At 32.9% G+C, this 18,480-nt stretch overlaps 2 protein-coding genes across 2 annotated transcripts in view; one reads left to right on the top strand and one right to left on the bottom strand.

Annotated features, from left to right (window-relative positions):
* Nucleotides 1-648: 648 nt before the first annotated feature.
* Nucleotides 649-4,734, bottom strand: LOC110035105 (protein EMBRYO SAC DEVELOPMENT ARREST 3, chloroplastic). Its single transcript, XM_020739348.1, has 3 exons — nucleotides 4,395-4,734; nucleotides 1,743-1,892; nucleotides 649-832 (listed from the first exon to the last, which is right to left on the bottom strand). The coding sequence occupies exons 1-3, from the start codon at nucleotides 4,644-4,646 to the stop codon at nucleotides 758-760; spliced, it is 477 nt and encodes a 158-aa protein (XP_020595007.1). The 5' UTR covers nucleotides 4,647-4,734; the 3' UTR covers nucleotides 649-757.
* Nucleotides 4,735-7,437: 2,703 nt separating this feature from the next.
* Nucleotides 7,438-18,480, top strand: part of LOC110026955 (monogalactosyldiacylglycerol synthase, chloroplastic) — a 19,802-nt gene continuing 8,759 nt past the window's right edge. The window contains exons 1-7 of the mRNA XM_020728191.1: nucleotides 7,438-8,149; nucleotides 8,934-9,106; nucleotides 10,094-10,255; nucleotides 10,421-10,562; nucleotides 10,693-10,917; nucleotides 15,690-15,752; nucleotides 16,094-16,168. Of these exons, the coding sequence (XP_020583850.1) occupies nucleotides 7,634-8,149; nucleotides 8,934-9,106; nucleotides 10,094-10,255; nucleotides 10,421-10,562; nucleotides 10,693-10,917; nucleotides 15,690-15,752; nucleotides 16,094-16,168 (1,356 nt within the window). The 5' untranslated portion in view covers nucleotides 7,438-7,633. The remainder of the gene's footprint in view (nucleotides 8,150-8,933; nucleotides 9,107-10,093; nucleotides 10,256-10,420; nucleotides 10,563-10,692; nucleotides 10,918-15,689; nucleotides 15,753-16,093; nucleotides 16,169-18,480) is intronic.

The raw sequence follows: 18,480 nt of genomic DNA, 5'->3' as shown, positions 1-18,480 counted from the left end.
TCTTGTTATGCAATAATAAAATAATTTTATTGGATTTTACAAAATTTCTAAATTAACACAATTAAAACAAGGCAATTCATTCAACAATATTCAGTTTTAATAAGGAAGATTTACATACATGCCCACTTAATTCCTATGTATTTACATATCTAACACCTGAAATTCTACTTTTACATTTATACCACCTTCACCATGCATGAAGATGTGTATTTCACTTTTTAGGAAATTAAAATAGTGGTATTTTTTATGTGATATGAAAATGTTGGGTGGTATAAATGTAAAATGTAAATTTTAGAAAATGTAAATTTTAGGTGTTTAGGTGTTAGATATGTAATTACATAGAATGTCTAACAATTTTTAAAAATCTTAAGAAACCTCACATAAGAAAGAAAACATCAAATAAGACCCATCAAAAATTATAAGCAAATAAACATTTAATATTAAAAAATAAGTAAAATATTCATCATAATGTAGGTAGAAATCAATGCATTCGTGTTTGTATATCAAATGAGCTTAGGCGATTAACTGATGCACAGTTTAAATAGGGTACATAACCATGAATATGATAAGATCACATATTGGTATGCATCTTTAATTTATGAAATTAGAAATAAAACATAAAATGGGGCAATAAAATGAGTCATTTCAATAATTATAAAAATAACATAAAATTTGCCGTGGAGACAAAATCCTGTTCGTTAAAAGATGAATCTACAGAGGGAAAAATTATTACGTCCGTCGTCCAGAATCATCTGTCCTACAGAGGGGGAGGGTTTCCGAGCCACTTCGCACGAAAACCCGTGCCCTTACAATCAGCACAGCACACAGATCCCTGCAATCAAAACATTATTTAAACACTAAATTATTATCCTAAGCATGAAGAAGTATATTTCACTTTTAAAATAGCTAATAATATTTTTTTAAAATATATTATTAAACATTTGAGCATTGTGCATGTAAATATGAAGGTTTAGGTGTTAGATAAGTAAAAAATATAAAAATTATTGTGATATATATGTAAATGCCCATCTACCAAATATAAAGTGTTCATAAAAAGCATGTCATGCCCTCCATGTATTTGGTGCTGTAAAAAAAAAAGCGATTAATATCTTAAAAAAAAGGCATTTACATACATACCAGCCAATTACTATGTATTTACATATCTAACACCTAAAATTTATTTTTTTTACATTTATACCACCCAAATCTTTAATATCACATCAATATCTATACCACCCAAATCTTTAATATCACATCAAAAATACTATTATTTTGACTTTCTAACTTAAAGGTGTCATGTAAGTAACAATTAAAATATAGGTGTTAGATTAGATATGTAAATACATAGGCATTGAGTGGATGTGTGTAAATCATCCCAAAAAGGGAGGCATTTGCATACATACCACACAATTCTTATATATTTACATATCTAAAACCTTAACTTAGATATTTACCAGCATACCACTCAAATAGTTAATAACATCACATCAAATATATCACTATTACCAATTTTTCAAAAGTTAAATACGCTTTTTTATGGATAGATTTATGACATAAAAGTGCTATAGATATAAATATAAAACTTGTGAGTTAGATATGCAAATACATAAGAAATGTGTGGTAATTATTTTCTGACTCATTTATTTATTTTTGGTTGCCAAACGTGTAACATGTGCTTAATGTTTTTTATATTTCATTTTGTGATGCTAAAACGTGTTGCTTCCATGACAAAAACTTGTTACCTTCCCCGCACAAATGACGCAGCTAGTGTTTCTAGAGGGAACTTCGCAGAGCACGTTGTTTCCGATGACAAAGAAGCCAGTTCCCCCACACCATCTGCATTCAACATGCCCTTCTGATGCACATGAACTGCAAGCAACGGGTCTTGGTTGCTGCAAAATTACATAAAAAGCATTTCTTTATCACACTTCATAACCAAATTTATTTTCAAAAAGCAACCCCCCAAACCCACCCCAAAAAAAAAAAAAAACACATGATGAAGGGGTGAATATGAAAGAATAAAATTTGTCTTTTGACCATTCAAATTTGGCTGAATAGTTATACAGGAAAAGTTTCAGCAATGAGCAAGAACTAGTACCTCAGCTCTCATTAAACCTTTATTAATTGGTTAAAATAGTTCAAATTACAATAGACATCAAAATTTTTATTTGGAAAAGTCAGGAAGAGTGAAAAATAAAAAATTCCACTCTCCCTTCTAATTGGAGAAGACAAGGACGGTCAAATGAGATCACAGTTAAGCGAAAATGATCAATTTGTGGCCTAATGATGATTGTTGGATGACAAATGTCATGCGATAATGATCAAATAACAAAGTAGTTGGCGGTGATTGTAAGTGTTAGTCATCAAACATAACTCTAGATTTACTCAAATCTCCAAGCTCTCTACAATTTTTGGGGTTGAACATCTTATTATCTTAGCTGAAAAAATTCGAAGGACAACTCATATTATTTTTTTTTATATCATAGATCATTCATTTAACATGTAAGTGCCTAAATGATCTCAAAATTGAGTAACCTCAAGTGTCATTAAATATGCTCGATTCAACTATTAAGCACAATATTCATTTTTTTTTTTACTTTTCAATTGATATCCTAAAGATTTCAATTATACTTCAGTTACTTAATTTAGGCTTGTTGGAACTCAAATTCAGCCTTTCTTTTTTTTTTGTATCTTTGGGTTCGACTCATTGAGACGTTGAATTTGATTGTAAGTTTATTAAAATCATTCCTGTAAAAAATTACTGAATAATGTATATCTTTAATTACTTCAATGTATTACTAACAAACACACAAATCAATCATGTGGTATTAGTTCAATTTTGAATTCAATGTCAATAAACATCATACAAGGAGCCTATTGTTATTCTCTATAATATCTTCTTAGGGGAATTTACATACATAACATACAATTCTTATGTATTTACATGTACAACACCTAAGTATTCATACTTACATGCATACAACTCAAATCTTTAACATCGCATTAAAAACATCACCATCACTACCTTTTTAAAAGTGAAATACACATTTTTATACATAAATTTATGACACAGAGGAATTATAGGCATATGTAAATGCATAAGTATTGTGTGGTATGCATTTAAATTTTCCATTTTTTTATTAATTGCCCTAGTGCAAAAATTGGTAAGGTCTTCTAATAACAACATGAATATTAAAACCTTTGCATGAAATAAAGTGATTTATAGACCCACACGACTTTTCAAATCCTTTCCTGAGGTCTCATTCTTTAACGCATAAGTTAATACCTTATAATTGCCATATTCCAAAACTCCTTTTTCTTTAAATTCATATCAAAAAGCTTAATCTATAATTTCATAAAAATGATTTTCCAACGAAGCTACTTATATAATTCCCAAAAATCTCTGAATACCAATAATTCTCATCTATACTTGAAGCTTCAAATTATGTACTTCAAAGTTAATTAAACTTCAACTTTAGAGTCAATCATCCATGATTCATTTTATTTAGCTCATCTGAAGAATTTCTTCCAAATCTCTTACATGATACTTCCTCAAAATAATAATTCAATATTTCTCTAAGAAACTTTTACATTCACTCTTAATAAATTGAACTTGATCAAAATCTTCAAATCTCCTCCATTTCCTTAGCCATTTTATATTTTCCATTTTCTTCTTTTCATTTGATGTTTTGCGCAAAAATGCCGATCATCAAGTATTGGGTTACAAGATGACTAATTGCCTCAAGAGCTCTTTCAAATGACCCCCCATCAAATTGGTGATAGAGGTCCCCTATCCCACATCAATCAGTATCCACATTTCTCCATAATTCATCATTGTCTTTTTATCTTTTAAGAACCTTTCTTTTCCATTAATAGCATTTTGCACATCCCGTCAATCCAATTGCAAGATTTATTTCAAGATTATCACAAGACTTCTCTTAATTAAAATCATCCATTATGTTAGGCACTATATATATAGCATTTGTTTGATGAGTTATTAAATAAACATTATCAACAATGAAGTCAATACCAATTGAAATGGGCAAAAAGTAGAATTTAAGCTCTCACTAACCATCTGCCACATACAAAAATAGGCTTCATAATGCTGAACCAACTATATTCACAAACTCCATATGCAGCATACTGTTTCCACAGAATACCACTCAGAGAAAGCTCATCATCAGAATCCTTTTCATCTTACCAAAACTCACAAACTTCTCCACAATCCCCAAAATCGATGGATGAAAAGAAAAAAAAAATCAAATTTTAACATATGTAGCCACCCAATTTTGCATCAATACAGACAGAACCCATCACATAACAATCCCTCCCTCATTTTCAATAGCTCAGATAAAATGAAGAAAGGTTTTGGGGTAAAGAGGATAGAGTAGCACCTGAGAGATAAGCCACGCCTGCTCCATACGCTTGACGAAATCCGAAGAGTTCTCATAGGAATCCACCGCGGAAGCCCTCACGACGAGGGATGTAAGAGCTTTGCGGGAGCTTTTAGAAAGAAAAGCTTCTATGCTGTAGCCGGTTAGAACGGGGGAATATCTCTTTAGGGGAACAAAGTGGCGGAGCGATTTTGAGCTGGCGACGGAGACGGCAGCTCCGCCGGAACAGGAACAACCGCAGAACGCCGACATCGGTGAGCTTCTTCGTTCTTCTAGGTCTACGCGCTCAGTCCCCGGCTACTTTGGAACATTTTACACGGCAGCATCTTAACGGATGAGTTTCGAGTTATTAATCCCGAAATCCGGATTTATTAAATACTAAATACTATAAATCCTCTAAATTATCAGGCAGCCGATTTACAAAATCGGATAAATATATTTCAAGCTGTTTGGGAAGTTCTGCCTACATCCAATTTTTCCCTCCCATAAATTCCATCAAGGATTTAGTAAATTTGGGATTTATGATCGACATATGTAAAATTCAAATTTATCAAATTCGTGGCTTTATTTTGTCCAAAATGACCTTCTGGCAAGATTTAGCCTACATTCAGATCAAATCGCAGCCTAAATTTGTTACCAGACAACCCCTGAGTACTTCCCAATTCCTCTGGGTCTAAACCTCATCTCTTTTTCCCCAAAATTTCCATTATTTTTTTTTATTGAATGATATTGACTAATATAGGAGTTAGGATTGTGTTAGATTTTATTTTAATTTATAATTTTATTATTGCTAATATTTTTTTTTAAATAAGTATATTTCTATTTATAAGAATTGATATAATAAAATAGAAATTGATTATTTTCTAATAAAAAAAGAAGATTGTTGAGAATGTAAGGATTATAAGGTCATCTCAAGTCAAAATATAAGTGTTCAACATTGATTATTAGCTCTTAATTTTAAAGTTAATACATGATCAAAACATCTTTGATATATGATCAAACTTTTCCTAAACTATTTCCCAAATTTATTAAATCAACTTAGAAAATAGTTTCATCAAAACTGAAGGAGGGTGAAAGAAAATTTAATGAATATTTGATGATATGTCAAAAATGATTCAAAGATTAGTCAATTGCGAGTTGAAAATGATTTAAGATTAATTCTAGAATCCAAAGTCTAAAAGAAGATGGATAAAGCATATTAAGAGCTTGACCATGGATTTCATATGTTCAACTTTAAAAAGAACAATGTCATTAATCTATGCTACATTAATCCCCACCACTTAATTAACAAGGGTTAATTGTAGATCCATTGGTTGACAACTCTATAAATGAGAAATAGGAGTGGGGAATGAAAATGTGCCATGGTTCCAATACTTAAATACTTCAACTATTTGAATTTTCATTTCTAGGATTTTAATAGTCTATATGCAAGCATGGGGATCTTTTCTTTTATATACACCATACTCATTATTTATATTATTTAATAAGAGCGAGATTTTTTTTTTTTGGTCACCAATAAGGGCGAGAATTTGACCCTACACAAAGACCTAAGGTTCTACATAATTATGCTAGATGAATCATATTATCAATATGATTAATAATATTCACATTATACATGGTTAGAAGAAAAATTGCCTTCAAGTGTTTTGATGTAATTTTCACTTATGTTATTTTAGATGAACATAAGTACCTAAAGTTATGAACTATATAATGTACTCATATATTTTTAAGGAAAATTTGAATACCTAAATTTTTTCACTTTTGGTTTGCTTTATTGTTATTCTTTTTAAGTGGGGATCATTGACGATAAAAGATGACATTAATCTTGATAAAGATGATGAGCATTGAATTTGGCAACCTTGGTTAGCCATGATTTGATGGCGAGGATAATCATCTAGTTTAGTGGTGAATGTATATATTAATATTGCTATTAATAACCCGTCTTAACATTATTAGTGATGGTAGACATCATTTTTATGCATTAATTTTAATAGACAATGATAAGTGTTGATGTTGGTGTGGATGATATGCATTGATCTGATTAGTGATGATGATCATTGATATCATTGTTAATAATGGGCGACAATCATAATAATATCAAATGGCATTATGATATTGGCTTTCAATGATTTGTATCAGCTTTATTGGTGAAGATGGGTATTAATATTAGTGTCACTAATTAATTTTAATCTTGTTAAAAATGATGAACATTAATATTATTGATAATGTTTGATGGTGATTTTGTTGTTGATCACATGCATCAATGTTGTTGTTAATAAAGAACATTAATCTTAATGACGATATAAGACATTAAGATTGGTGTTGATGATATGTATTGAGTTTATTGTCATATTAGCATTATTAGTAATGACTAGCAGTGACAGTTACCATAAATTGGCATCATCATTAGTGTCGACAGTGTATAATAACTGTATTTGTAATAAAACCGTCAATATTAGTGTTGATGATGTGCAACTATCTTATTTATGATGTGTAAGTTTTAGTATTGGTCCAGTGTGCGCATTGACTTTGTTGGTGATGACCGACATTAATGTTTGCACCATAAATGACAAAAATATTTTTGATGATGACATATACAATATTGTTAGTAATGACGAGATATTCCCTTGTTAGTGTCCATCAAACCTGATGACAACAACATATGTAAATATTAGTTTTAATATTGCACATTGAGCTCACAGAAGATGATATGGATTAACTTCATGAGCATAGATGAGCATGACATTAATCTCAATCATGCACTCAACTTCAATATTAGTGTTGATAACATGCATTGATTCTATTGATGATAATGGCCGTTAACTTGATATCAATAGTTATAGACAATAAATCATGTGAAAAATGAGATTACAAAAGTTGACAATTTAGCATCAAAATTGAATCAAACCCGAAAAAGCCGAAAGGAGCATTTACATAGCACGCAATTCATATGTTTTTACAATTTTCTTGCAGACTTTCATAATATAATTATAAAAATAATAATTCAAATATCATGTGAATAATACATCACCGGTCGCTCAACCGTATCTTTCAATAGGAATGTGCCCACCGGCCACGAAGCTCCTCTCTATCTTCCTCAAAATCCTCCCCACCCAAAATCCGAAAAGAGGAATCTATCTTGTGGCTCTGCTTCGTCCCGTCGATCTCCATCTCCGCCTATTAATTTTTGCTCTCCGTGACCTTGTTTCTACTGTCTCATAGCTGTTGTGCTCTCAACCATGAACCCATCTACGATAACCCAAGAACCCATTTCCCATCTTGATGTCACCTCCCAACTTCGCGGACTCTCAGTCGACTGCAGTCTCTCTGTCCCCTTTTTCCCTGCAAACTCTTCCTCTTCCGCATCTCATCTCTCCAACTTCCTCTACTTCAGTAGTCCCCCCTTATCTTTATCTTCGCGTAGGAGAACTCGTAAGACCGTCTTCTCCTGCAGCCTTTCCTACAGCTGTTCCAAGTTCCAGTCCCTCTGGAATGAGTACAACAGGCTCCTTCAGATTCACTGCGGGTTGGCTCCAGCAAGTTTCGCCTCTATCGGGATCCCCTCAAACGAGACGAATTCTCTCGAGGGGGATGGCAATGGGGTTTTTGAGGAGGAGGTCTTGCCGATTAATGGCGTAGATGCGGAATCCCCCAAGAAAGTTCTCATCTTGATGAGTGATACCGGTGGTGGACACCGTGCTTCGGCAGAAGCCATCAAGGCGGCTTTCAATCAAGAGTTTGGTGATGAGTATCAGGTTTTTTTTTTCTTTTTAATATAAGGTTCAGTTTTTCTTTTCAGTATTAATCAGTTGTTTATTTGGTACGAAAGTGCTAAATAGAGTTGCTGAGTATAGGCATTGTTGCTATTTTTATTGAGCTAGTTATCAAAATTGTTTTTGGTTATTTCCTGAATGAGGGTTATGGCTCAAGCTTCACACTAATGGAAAAACTATTATATTTATTGAAGATTGGTTGTTTAGTCACTAGAAGAATGATAATTGGTTGGTCTGTATGTATTCTATATTGTCATCTTTCTTGGCCATACATGTAGATAGAGCTATAATGTGCTTGTCTTTCTTCCAAATACTTTACGCAGAGGCGGCGGATGGGTTGGGTTATATCTCAAGAATAGAGAAGAAGGCCAATAATTTTCTCATGGGCTGGTGGGCGATGTCAATTTACGCTTAAAGATTTGTTTTTTACCATAACTCCTTGGTTGCCTTCTTATATAACACTTCCTTTCTGTAATTGTTTGGTGATATACTTATTTTTTGGAGATTTGATTCCATGCTTAGTTATTCCTTTAATTTTTTTAAAGTAATTGAACCCTTTTAATTTGTTAAATTATATTTTTTTTGTTCTTGTTTGCAAAATTTCAGAACAATAGTTGCATCTGTATTACATTGGCACCATTAAAGGATGGATGCCCCACATAGCACTTTTCCCAATGGCAAAATCAGCCTTTATTTGAAAGTCCAAGAACTTTATGATTTTTCATCTTCTTATTTTGGAGTATTAATGTTTTTTTGTTTGATGCAGGTTTTTGTGACAGATTTGTGGACCGATCACACTCCGTGGCCGTTTAACCAGTTACCGAGGAGTTATAACTTCTTGGTGAAGCATGGAACTCTATGGAAGATGACTTACTATGGAACCGCCCCTCGTTTAGTGCATCAATCCAATTTTGCTGCTACATCAACCTTCATAGCTCGGTAGTATTTTTTCTCTTCACTCAATCCCCCCTCAGCCCTTCTGCTTTTATTTAATTTAATTTAATTTATTTATTATTTTTGACTGAAGAAATCTTCTGCAATCTCTATCTTAAGTGACACTCTATAGGGCACTCTATAGTACACACAATGTAGAAAAAGGATTCATGTAGCCGACCCCACTTAGTGGGATAAAGGCTTGTTATTGTTGTTATTGTGAATCTCAATACCTTGAATTTTGTCTTGTTAAAAGTTTAGAGACACTTTGAAATTCCCTTTATATTAAGGTTTTAAATCAATGGTGACTCAGTCTCAATTGAAGTAGTCGAGTTGAACAATTCTGCCAAGCTGGCTTTCAAAGCTTTAAATAGCGTAAATCTCTTACGATGTAATTCACATTCTATCACAAACTTGAGAAGATTTAATTGCCCATCAATGTAAAATGTGAAAATGTTCCTTTTTCTATCTCTTCTACTTCGATCATTGAAAAGAAGGGAATGTTGAGATATGGGGATATAAATTATTAGCTATATTACAGTTAGTATTATTTTGTTCAAAGGCCTAGCTATATTCATGTTAGCACATGCTAAACCTATTTTGCTGCTTGTCACTTACCCGTAGACTTGATGACTCCGACCTTTATATATTCACATATTCAAGGCTTGATGGCATGGCTTAACTAACTTGACATTGTATCATTAATTATATTAATCTAAACTCCACTCTTTGAATACACTAATACAAGGCGCCATTAATGCTCTACTGTTCTACAGTTAGAAATTTAGTTGAAGCTTCTATATTGTTGATTTCATTTGCAATAAAATTTTCAAAGTAATATGGGTTTTCCTCTCTCAATTTCTTATTTGCCATTTTTTTGAAGTTTTTTTTTTCTAGAGATTTTCCTCAGCATCGGGAAGTTGCTAAAGAAAATCACATCATAACAAATTTCACCAATATGCTTGGCTAATTTACCTCCTTTTATTCACACAGAGAAGTTGCAAAAGGTCTAATGAAATACCAGCCAGATATTATCATCAGTGTACATCCCCTGATGCAGCATGTTCCCCTTCGAGTCTTGAGGGCGAAAGGTCTTCTTAACAAGATTGTTTTTACTACTGTAGTCACAGATCTAAGCACTTGTCATCCAACATGGTAGGATAATTTTGTAACAAAAAAAACTCATCTTCTTAAATTTGTTGATTTTTTTTTTTATGTCATTTGATTTATTTTTAGTCCCTAGATGGTACACCTTTTCTTCTAATAATTAGTATTATTCTTTATACATGTTTAGTGATCAAGTTTACAATTTTCTTCTAGGTTTCATAAATTAGTTACTAGATGTTATTGCCCTTCTTCGGATGTGGCAAAAAGAGCACTAAAAGCCGGACTAAAGCCTAACCAAATAAAGGTTTATGGTCTTCCTGTGAGACCATCTTTTGTTAAGCCTATCCAACCAAAGGTAGGCTTGATTTTCGTCTACTTATTGGCGCTCCCTCTGCCATTCATTGTTTTTCATTCTATCTCTATCTTGATAAAATATTCATAAAAGTTCTATTTTTTTAAAGTTAATTTCCTAGTCTTATGGATAGGATGAATTGAGAAGAGAATTTGGAATGAATGAGGACTTACCTGCTGTGTTGTTGATGGGAGGAGGGGAAGGCATGGGTCCTATCGAGGCTATTGCCCGTGCGCTTGGGCAGACATTGTATGATGAGAATCTTGGAGAACCAATAGGCCAGATGCTTGTGATTTGTGGCCGTAATAAAAAATTGGCCAACAAATTGCTTTCGATTGATTGGAAGATTCCAGTTCAGGTATTTTATGCTATCAGTTTAATGCTCTTCTAGATGTTTAGCTTTATTTTTTTTTAAATATTATAGATGTGGAAATTAGTATAAAGAGGTTTTTTCTGTGAATATTTTTATGCTTCATTTGAATTTCTTTTGTTGTGTGGAGAGGTACGAATCTTGAAGTAGATCATTGTGAAATTTTTTGGTTCACGTTCTCATTATTTAGCTCCAATTTTTTGTTTGTGATATTTTTCTTGTTTTTAAAAATAATTAAACTGATGATAAAAAATGATTGTTTACTCTTATTATTTATTTATTTATTTTTTAAAACATAAATAAGATTTATGTGCTGGATTTTTTATTAAGTACTAGTAAGATTATTGTTTGAAGTATTTTGAGAGTTGTGACTGTGATATAACAATTATTTTGACATTGATATGAGTAGATTGAATGTTAAATTTGATATATTATTTTGCATTCATATAATTAAAATAAAATTTTTATCTTAATTACTATGTAAAAAAGTAATAATTAGGGTATTGCATTTTATCCCAATTCAATTTAAAATTATATTGTTAACCCCCATATACTCGATTAAACTTTTACTATTATATTTCCATCACAATGGACAAAAAAGCGTTATTTCTACAAAATATGATGTTAGTGTAATCTTACCAAGTCTCTTCTTTCTCTCCAAAAGTAATATTTTTCTTCATCTTCGCTTTCATGAAGATGGCAAAAAGCGACAAATGGGCCAACAATGGTAATGCCAAAAAGTGGCGATGATAAGGACACAAAAGGTAGTTCTGATAAGGACACAAAAGGCAGTTCCAGAAAGACGAGATTTTAATGCTTCAAACACCTCCCAAATGGTCACAATTATTAATTTGTCATCTAGATGAATCATTTGGTGTAAGCCCATCTGGCGCTTGCCTCTATGATGCAATTTTTTTATATTATTGTTAAAGCGTACAAAATCATATTATTAGACGAAGGTCTACAAATCTATTGATAAGGAAGTGAGTATTGATGAAGAAAAGTAAATAAATAGTATTGAAGCTTATATTAACATTATGTAATGGAAGCTACGAACTTAAGTTTTATTTATTTGTTTAAACTTGGAAGCATAACTTTTGGGTCTTGTAGGTACCGTTTTTAGATATACTAGTTGGCACAGTTTTGTTATTTTGATATTTGAAGTGACAAAACTTGAAAATGTGCTTTTTTTGGCTGCATTTTAAGATTTTATTATTATGGATATCATATTTTTTACCCGAGAATTATTTCTTATAATTAAACAAGTAAATTTTGTTAGCAAATCAGCACAAGCTAGCACCTAAGTTGGTTTTTAGTGCCTCAAACATTAAATAGACATGTCAATTTGGGGTATCATCTTTATTAACACCACTTTTCATGATTTACAATTCCTCTTATGGGCAAAAAAAATTTTTGAGTCCTCTCCATCATCCTGGTTGGAAGAAATAATTATGATTCTTTAGTTAGAGGTATATTTGGGTTATTTTTATATTTTAAAACGACATGTTTTTATGTGTTTGTTATGATAACTATTGAGGGTAAAATATATTTAAATGTATAAAAATTTAAAAATTCATTCAAGCTAGTTAAATTATCATTTTAAAAAAGACTCCTTTTTAAAATTTTATTGTTCAATTTTTACTTGACTGTTTTTGCAAAGGCTCAACTTGTGATCAAGAAAATGAAACATACAACAGAGGGATATGTCAAAGGGAGACTAAGGTTTCTCTTTACTAAGAGGTGGCAAAAAATAAGAATGTTTTAGAAAAAAAATGATTTTATATGCTTAATGACAGAGCTCTTTGGGAAATGTTTCTTTTATATTTTTATTTGGCCAAATATCCTCCAAAATTTATTTAGTACAAAAACAATGGATTTCAATTCGTGTTAATGGGTCAAGTTCAATTTTGACCTAAAATTGACTAGGATCAAACCTGCATGACCCAAACTGGTCATTTCTTAAATGAATCAAAAAGTTTGTTGAAGCCTAACTTGTCTTCAAATCAGCTTACCCAAACCCGATGCGAGTATCCCGTTTAACTTATGGTGTAAAAACCATTTAAGTTCAATAATCTAACAAGCTGCTTGTATAAAGCTCGATTAAGGTTTGTTTATTATGTCAAATGAGCTGTTTTTTAATTGTCTTGATAATCTCAATATCAATCGAGCTCGAAGTGGATTTTAATGAATGAGCTCAAGTTTGAACAAAATCCTAAAAACACAATTAGAGCTTAAGTTGAGCTTGAACAAAATTTTGATAAATGAGCTTGAGCTCTAATAAGCACCTGATTGACTTAGCTTGATTCATTTGCAGCCTTATTGATACGTTAGGATGCTTCAAGTAGGTTTACTCACCTTTGGGTGCTTTTATCAAGGCTTTAAACGTCCATGTTATCTAGTGCTAAATGTTAATGAAACATTTCTCAATACTAGATGTAGAGGCACTTTGCTCAAAGTTGTGGCCTATTACACATATATAGATTTATCCAATGGCACTCACAATTGTTGATTTGAAAATAATGATTATAAATGTATTTTATGGTTAAATTATGAGAGTTATTAGGCTTGGTATAGAATTGAGTGTTGAGTACAAATTGACACAATCATATTGTCATTGTCTTATGTATAGTATTTTTAGAGGTGCATCATAGAACTTGTATATGTTACATTGTGATGAATATAATGTTACAGTTTCAAATTAATATTTGTCTTGAGGAAAATCATTTGGCCTCTAAAGTTTATAAGTAGGTTGAGTTTTACCAACCTTTTGACGAAATTAAAATTAAGAATTCAGCCATTTTTGCCCACTTAGAGTGGTACTGATAAAATTCAATCGATGGATATTTTGAAAAAGCGTTAACAATGTCACCAAAAGTGTGCATTCCTACTTGATGACCTATGTTTAAAGTTAATGATGTAATGGGTCTTCCATGTGAGATTATATTTGTTGCACAAAATTTTATGCTCAAAACTTTTTCAAACCAAGTTATACAAGATTAAATCATGATATAGAACTCTAGTCTTGTTTGAACTTAGTTCAAGCTTCAGTTCGAAGCTCATACCATTATTCAAAGTTTGTTGTCGTGCCAAGGGTTTTAATATAGTGTTGAGATCTTTTGTTTGAACGAGTTGTCAAACCCGTCTTCTTTCCTTCCTAGTATACCTAGAAGGATTGCCAACGTTAAAAGAATCTATGAAGGCATTCTAATAAGAATATTGAAAATTACCTATGAAGAGATGCTGCTGCTAAAGGCTTCAAACGAGGATCACTATGGAAGAATGGCGGAGAGGATGCTTCACACAAAGAGATGATCGAAGTAAATGCTGGACAATTTACATCTGCATGAGGGACCGTCTTCTAGTATAATTATAAGGGTTGTCCAAACTAGTCTTCAGTGCATATTTCTCTAAATAAAAATTTAAGGGCCATATGTGTTCTAGTAAATGGATTAAGGCCTATCAATTCAAAATTCTCACATGATTATCTAGTAATAAAACTATCTTCTGAATCGAGTATGACAATCCTGTCCGCCTGCTTCTTGAGCCACTCTATCATGTTTATCTAGAAACATATTAAATATTGCAAAAGGTTATATTGTGTGCTCGAATGTGCAGCACATTGGCTTAAAATAAAATAAAGAATTCAAGGTACTTGGTTTGAGCGCTCACCATACCCGAACAAAAGCTCATGTTTTAGCCCTCTAACATTTGTACACATCATTACTATATAAAAAAAAAAACCCTTTTATTCGATTGCAGCATCATTAAAATAAATTTTGATGAGGTTCATAGAAACATTAGCTTGTGAGATATCCACCAAATTCTAGATTGGCTAATGCTGGAACTACAATCAAAGGTCCATTATTGTATATTAAAAATAAAATATTATCCAATAGTAGCACAGCCAGCAAATCCATTTAAAATATCTACCTAATTTTGACAAGCAATAAGTTTTGATTTCTGCACATTAGAATCTCAAATGAGTGGAACTACTTTCATCATCCTTTTTATTCCATTAACAAGTAAGAATCTAGTTGTGGAGGATGGTAGTGGCTAATCCCTTTATTGATAGCAGTCACATAGGTTTAGCTTAGCCAAAAATTATCCAAATGAAAGCATAAATCGTAAAAATTAAGTATAGGATCAATTAATATTTATGTTATAATAGTAATAGATAATTAATGATTCATTTATGCTGGCTAAAAATATATTAAGGTTTTCATTAAGTACATTAATATTTTGTGCCTACTATGATAAACCAGGAATAATTAACAAACGAATAATTAAATAGAAATAAAATATTATTTATTTGATTATATAATTTATGATTAATTATTATTAAGACAATTAAAACTGTATTACTATTAATTTATGATAATTAGTCATGGGATTTGTAATCTATCATTTAGATACTAGTAGCTAAAATTTAGCAATGATGTATAAGCTCTTTAATTGTGATAATTATTGTCTACTAAAAAGATGCTTAAGGTAGTTTTTACTAGTTAAGGTTTAAATAATATTTATTAAGGATAATTCATGCTTAATAAATTACAACACAGTAATGAGCTAATCAAATATACTGCTTTTGTCTTCATCAAAATTTCTTGCAATGCTCTGCCTAAAACTTAGTAACGCTATTGCTTTGCTTCATCAGCCCATATGATGTTCCTCTAAAATACTGCTTGTTAAATATTTTCTCTCTTTATCTTGATTCTGTTATTTTCTTATGTGAGCTTCTTATATACTTTATATATATCCAGGTGAAGGGCTTTGTTACTAAGATGGAAGAATGCATGGGTGCATGCGATTGCATAATTACAAAGGTAAATCTTTTTGGGGCATTTACATAGATACCACTTAAGTCCTATGTATTTACATATCTAACACCTGAACTTTACTTTTTACATTTATACCTTCTGAATCTTTCACATCATATAAAAAATACCGCTGTTTTAACTTTTTAAAAAGTAAAATACATGTTTTCATGCATAGGTAAGATGACATATGTGTAACATGAATTTTAGGTGTTAGATATGTAAATACATAGGAATTAAGTGGTCTGCATGTAAATCTTCCAATCTTCTTTACTTGTGCGGACAAATTTCCTATCTGATAGTTTTTTTTTTCTTAAAATTCTAAGAAGCATCACAAATTTTATCTGCAGGCTGGGCCGGGGACCATAGCTGAAGCCATGATTCGAGGCCTTCCTATAATTCTCAATGGTTTCATTGCTGGCCAGGTAAAGCAGTTTTTTAAAAGCCATTAACTTTTTGTTCCACACATGAAGGTAGCTCAACTCAACTTTAAGCATGTTGCTAATTGACGAGATACTAACTTATCTAACTTCGTATGTTTTAGACAATTTTTATTCTAATAATAAGTTTAGAACATTGAGAGTTTAAACATTGCAAATTTTGGACTGTTCGTAATAAAAAACTTGGTCTCTTATAACGTCGCCATTTCTATGTGCATTACTTTTCATATATCTAATACTAGTATTAATGCTTAATGAGCAAAGAACATATATAGTTTTGAAATTTTATAAAAAATGCTAGAATGCTTACATTCATATCTACAAATTGTTTTTTAAAGCATTACGCGCAATGCGATGTGTAAAGAGTTCTTTTTGCTTCAATTGTGGTTGTAAAGCGAGATGTCATTTTTACGAATTAGAGTGTTTGGGAATTACATATAATATATATACATAAATGATGCGGGGCGTGCGTATGGGTTGAACTATGCAGTTCAACTCTAGGGGGGAGTCAATTCAGTAGGGATGTTGGACCGGTCAGCCAACCTTCCTATTCATCTATTATAAATTTTTGTGCTTGTTGAGTTAGGGTTTAGCCTTGATTTTTGTTTCACATTTCTTCCTACAAGCATCTTCACTTGCTAGGGTTTTATTCAAGGTCAAGTGATTCTTCGATTGTATCCTACTCCGAGGTAATGATTATCCCTTGATTCCCTGCCCCTTCCTAACCCAGCCGCCGGCCAACATCTCCCTTCCTAACCCAGCCGCCGGCCAACATCTCCCTTCCTAACCCAGCCGCCAACCACCCTAATCACATTTTCACTGCTCCTAGTTGCCGAACAACCCCTCCTTTCCCTTCAGCTCCAATCGCCAACCACTCAACTCCCCTTCTCCCTACTCCTAGCCGTCGGCCACCACCTTCTTTCCTTCCAGATCCATCCACCAACCACCCAAGTCCCCTTCTCCCTGCTCCTAGCCGCCGGTCACCCGACAACCTCCTACTTCGAGCCACTTATTTCTTACTCTCTTATACTTCAGCTATCAACCACCCTGCCAACACCATCGTTGTCCCCAAATCTTCCTTCCTGGCCCTAGGTGGATATTGATGTTTTTGTGTTTTCTAGTTTTTTTTTATTCATGATTATAATCTGATTTGTTTTGATTAATAATATTTGTCTCCGTTTTGTGATTTGGATTAAATTTTAGTATCATTTGGTATCAGAGATAGCCTCCCATCGTAGGGTTTCCTAGCATTCACCTTACCCATCCACCCTTTTCTCAATCACCCCTTCCAAACCCAAACCCTAATCATGGCATCACGGAGATAAATGTCAGAACTTGCCTGAGACGAGATACAACGGGAATTCCTTCGTCTTTAACAGAGGCTCGCGGAGATTGATGATGGAACCTAGGGAAGATTACTCTCGACCGCGATTTGGAGAGTTGAAGGGGAGATATGGACGATAAATTGAATCCATTCCATGGGAAAGATGTTAGTGACGAGGAATTCTAGTCTACCGGTTCCAGATTTTGTATCAGATGAGGCCAAGAAAGGAGCCAACATATGAAAGACGTCATAGTGGATCTACTATATTTTGATGGAGGTATGAATTCAGATGACTTTATCGAATGGTTGTACTATGTTGGGCGAATCTCAAATATAAGGAAGTGTCAGAAGATAAATGGGTAAAATTAGCTGTCATCAAGTTGAAAAAGAGCACATTCTTGTGGTGGGAGAACTTGCAAAGACAGGAAATTGAGAAGGTAGTGATAAGAATACTAAGTGGGAAAGGATGAGGAAAAAAATACTGAGAAAATACCTTCCATCTCGTTACTGTCAGGACATATTTCTTAAACTCCACCACCTGCACTAGAGAGATCTTTCAGTGGAGAAGTTCACGACACAGTTCAACTACTTGCAAATGAAATGCAGTTACAACCATATTGGTCGTTGGGAGATGTTCAAACCTTAGCCTTGAAGGTGGAAATACAACAAAAATAGAGCAGGCCACATCCTTCATTCATACAACAGTCTTCAGTTATGCAGTCACCTACAACTACAACGATTGATAAGGGTACCTCTTGGGGAGTTGGCAAGATAGGACAGGTGATGGAGATGCAAAGAAAATATCTTCCATTTCATTACTTCTAGGACATATTGTTGAGGAGTTCGCGAAACAGTTCGATCAGTTATAGATGAAGTGTGGGTTGATCGAGCCTAGGGGTGTAAACGAGCCGAACACGAGCTGAGCCCAGACTCAGCTCGTGTTCGGCTCCGTTATATTTCAAACTCCAAAGGG

This window comes from Phalaenopsis equestris, unplaced genomic scaffold, assembly GCF_001263595.1.
Source record: "Phalaenopsis equestris unplaced genomic scaffold, ASM126359v1 Scaffold000002, whole genome shotgun sequence".
NCBI classification, from domain to species: Eukaryota; Viridiplantae; Streptophyta; class Magnoliopsida; order Asparagales; family Orchidaceae; genus Phalaenopsis; species Phalaenopsis equestris.
Note: the sequence above shows the minus strand (reverse complement) of the source record. Positions and strands in the feature narration are given on the sequence as shown.

What these genes read in the sequence shown, in the direction of transcription:
- LOC110035105 (XM_020739348.1), bottom strand. Translation starts at nt 4,646, where the DNA reads ATGTCGGCGTTCTGCGGTTGTTCCTGTTCCGGCGGAGCTGCCGTCTCC. An exon ending in AGGCGTGGCTTATCTCTCAG is followed by an intron (nt 1,893 to 4,394) that starts GTGCTACTCTAT and finishes GTAATTTTGCAG; the next exon opens with CAACCAAGACCCGTTGCTTG. An exon ending in GCGTCATTTGTGCGGGGAAG is followed by an intron (nt 833 to 1,742) that starts GTAACAAGTTTT and finishes TTTTGATTGCAG; the next exon opens with GGATCTGTGTGCTGTGCTGA.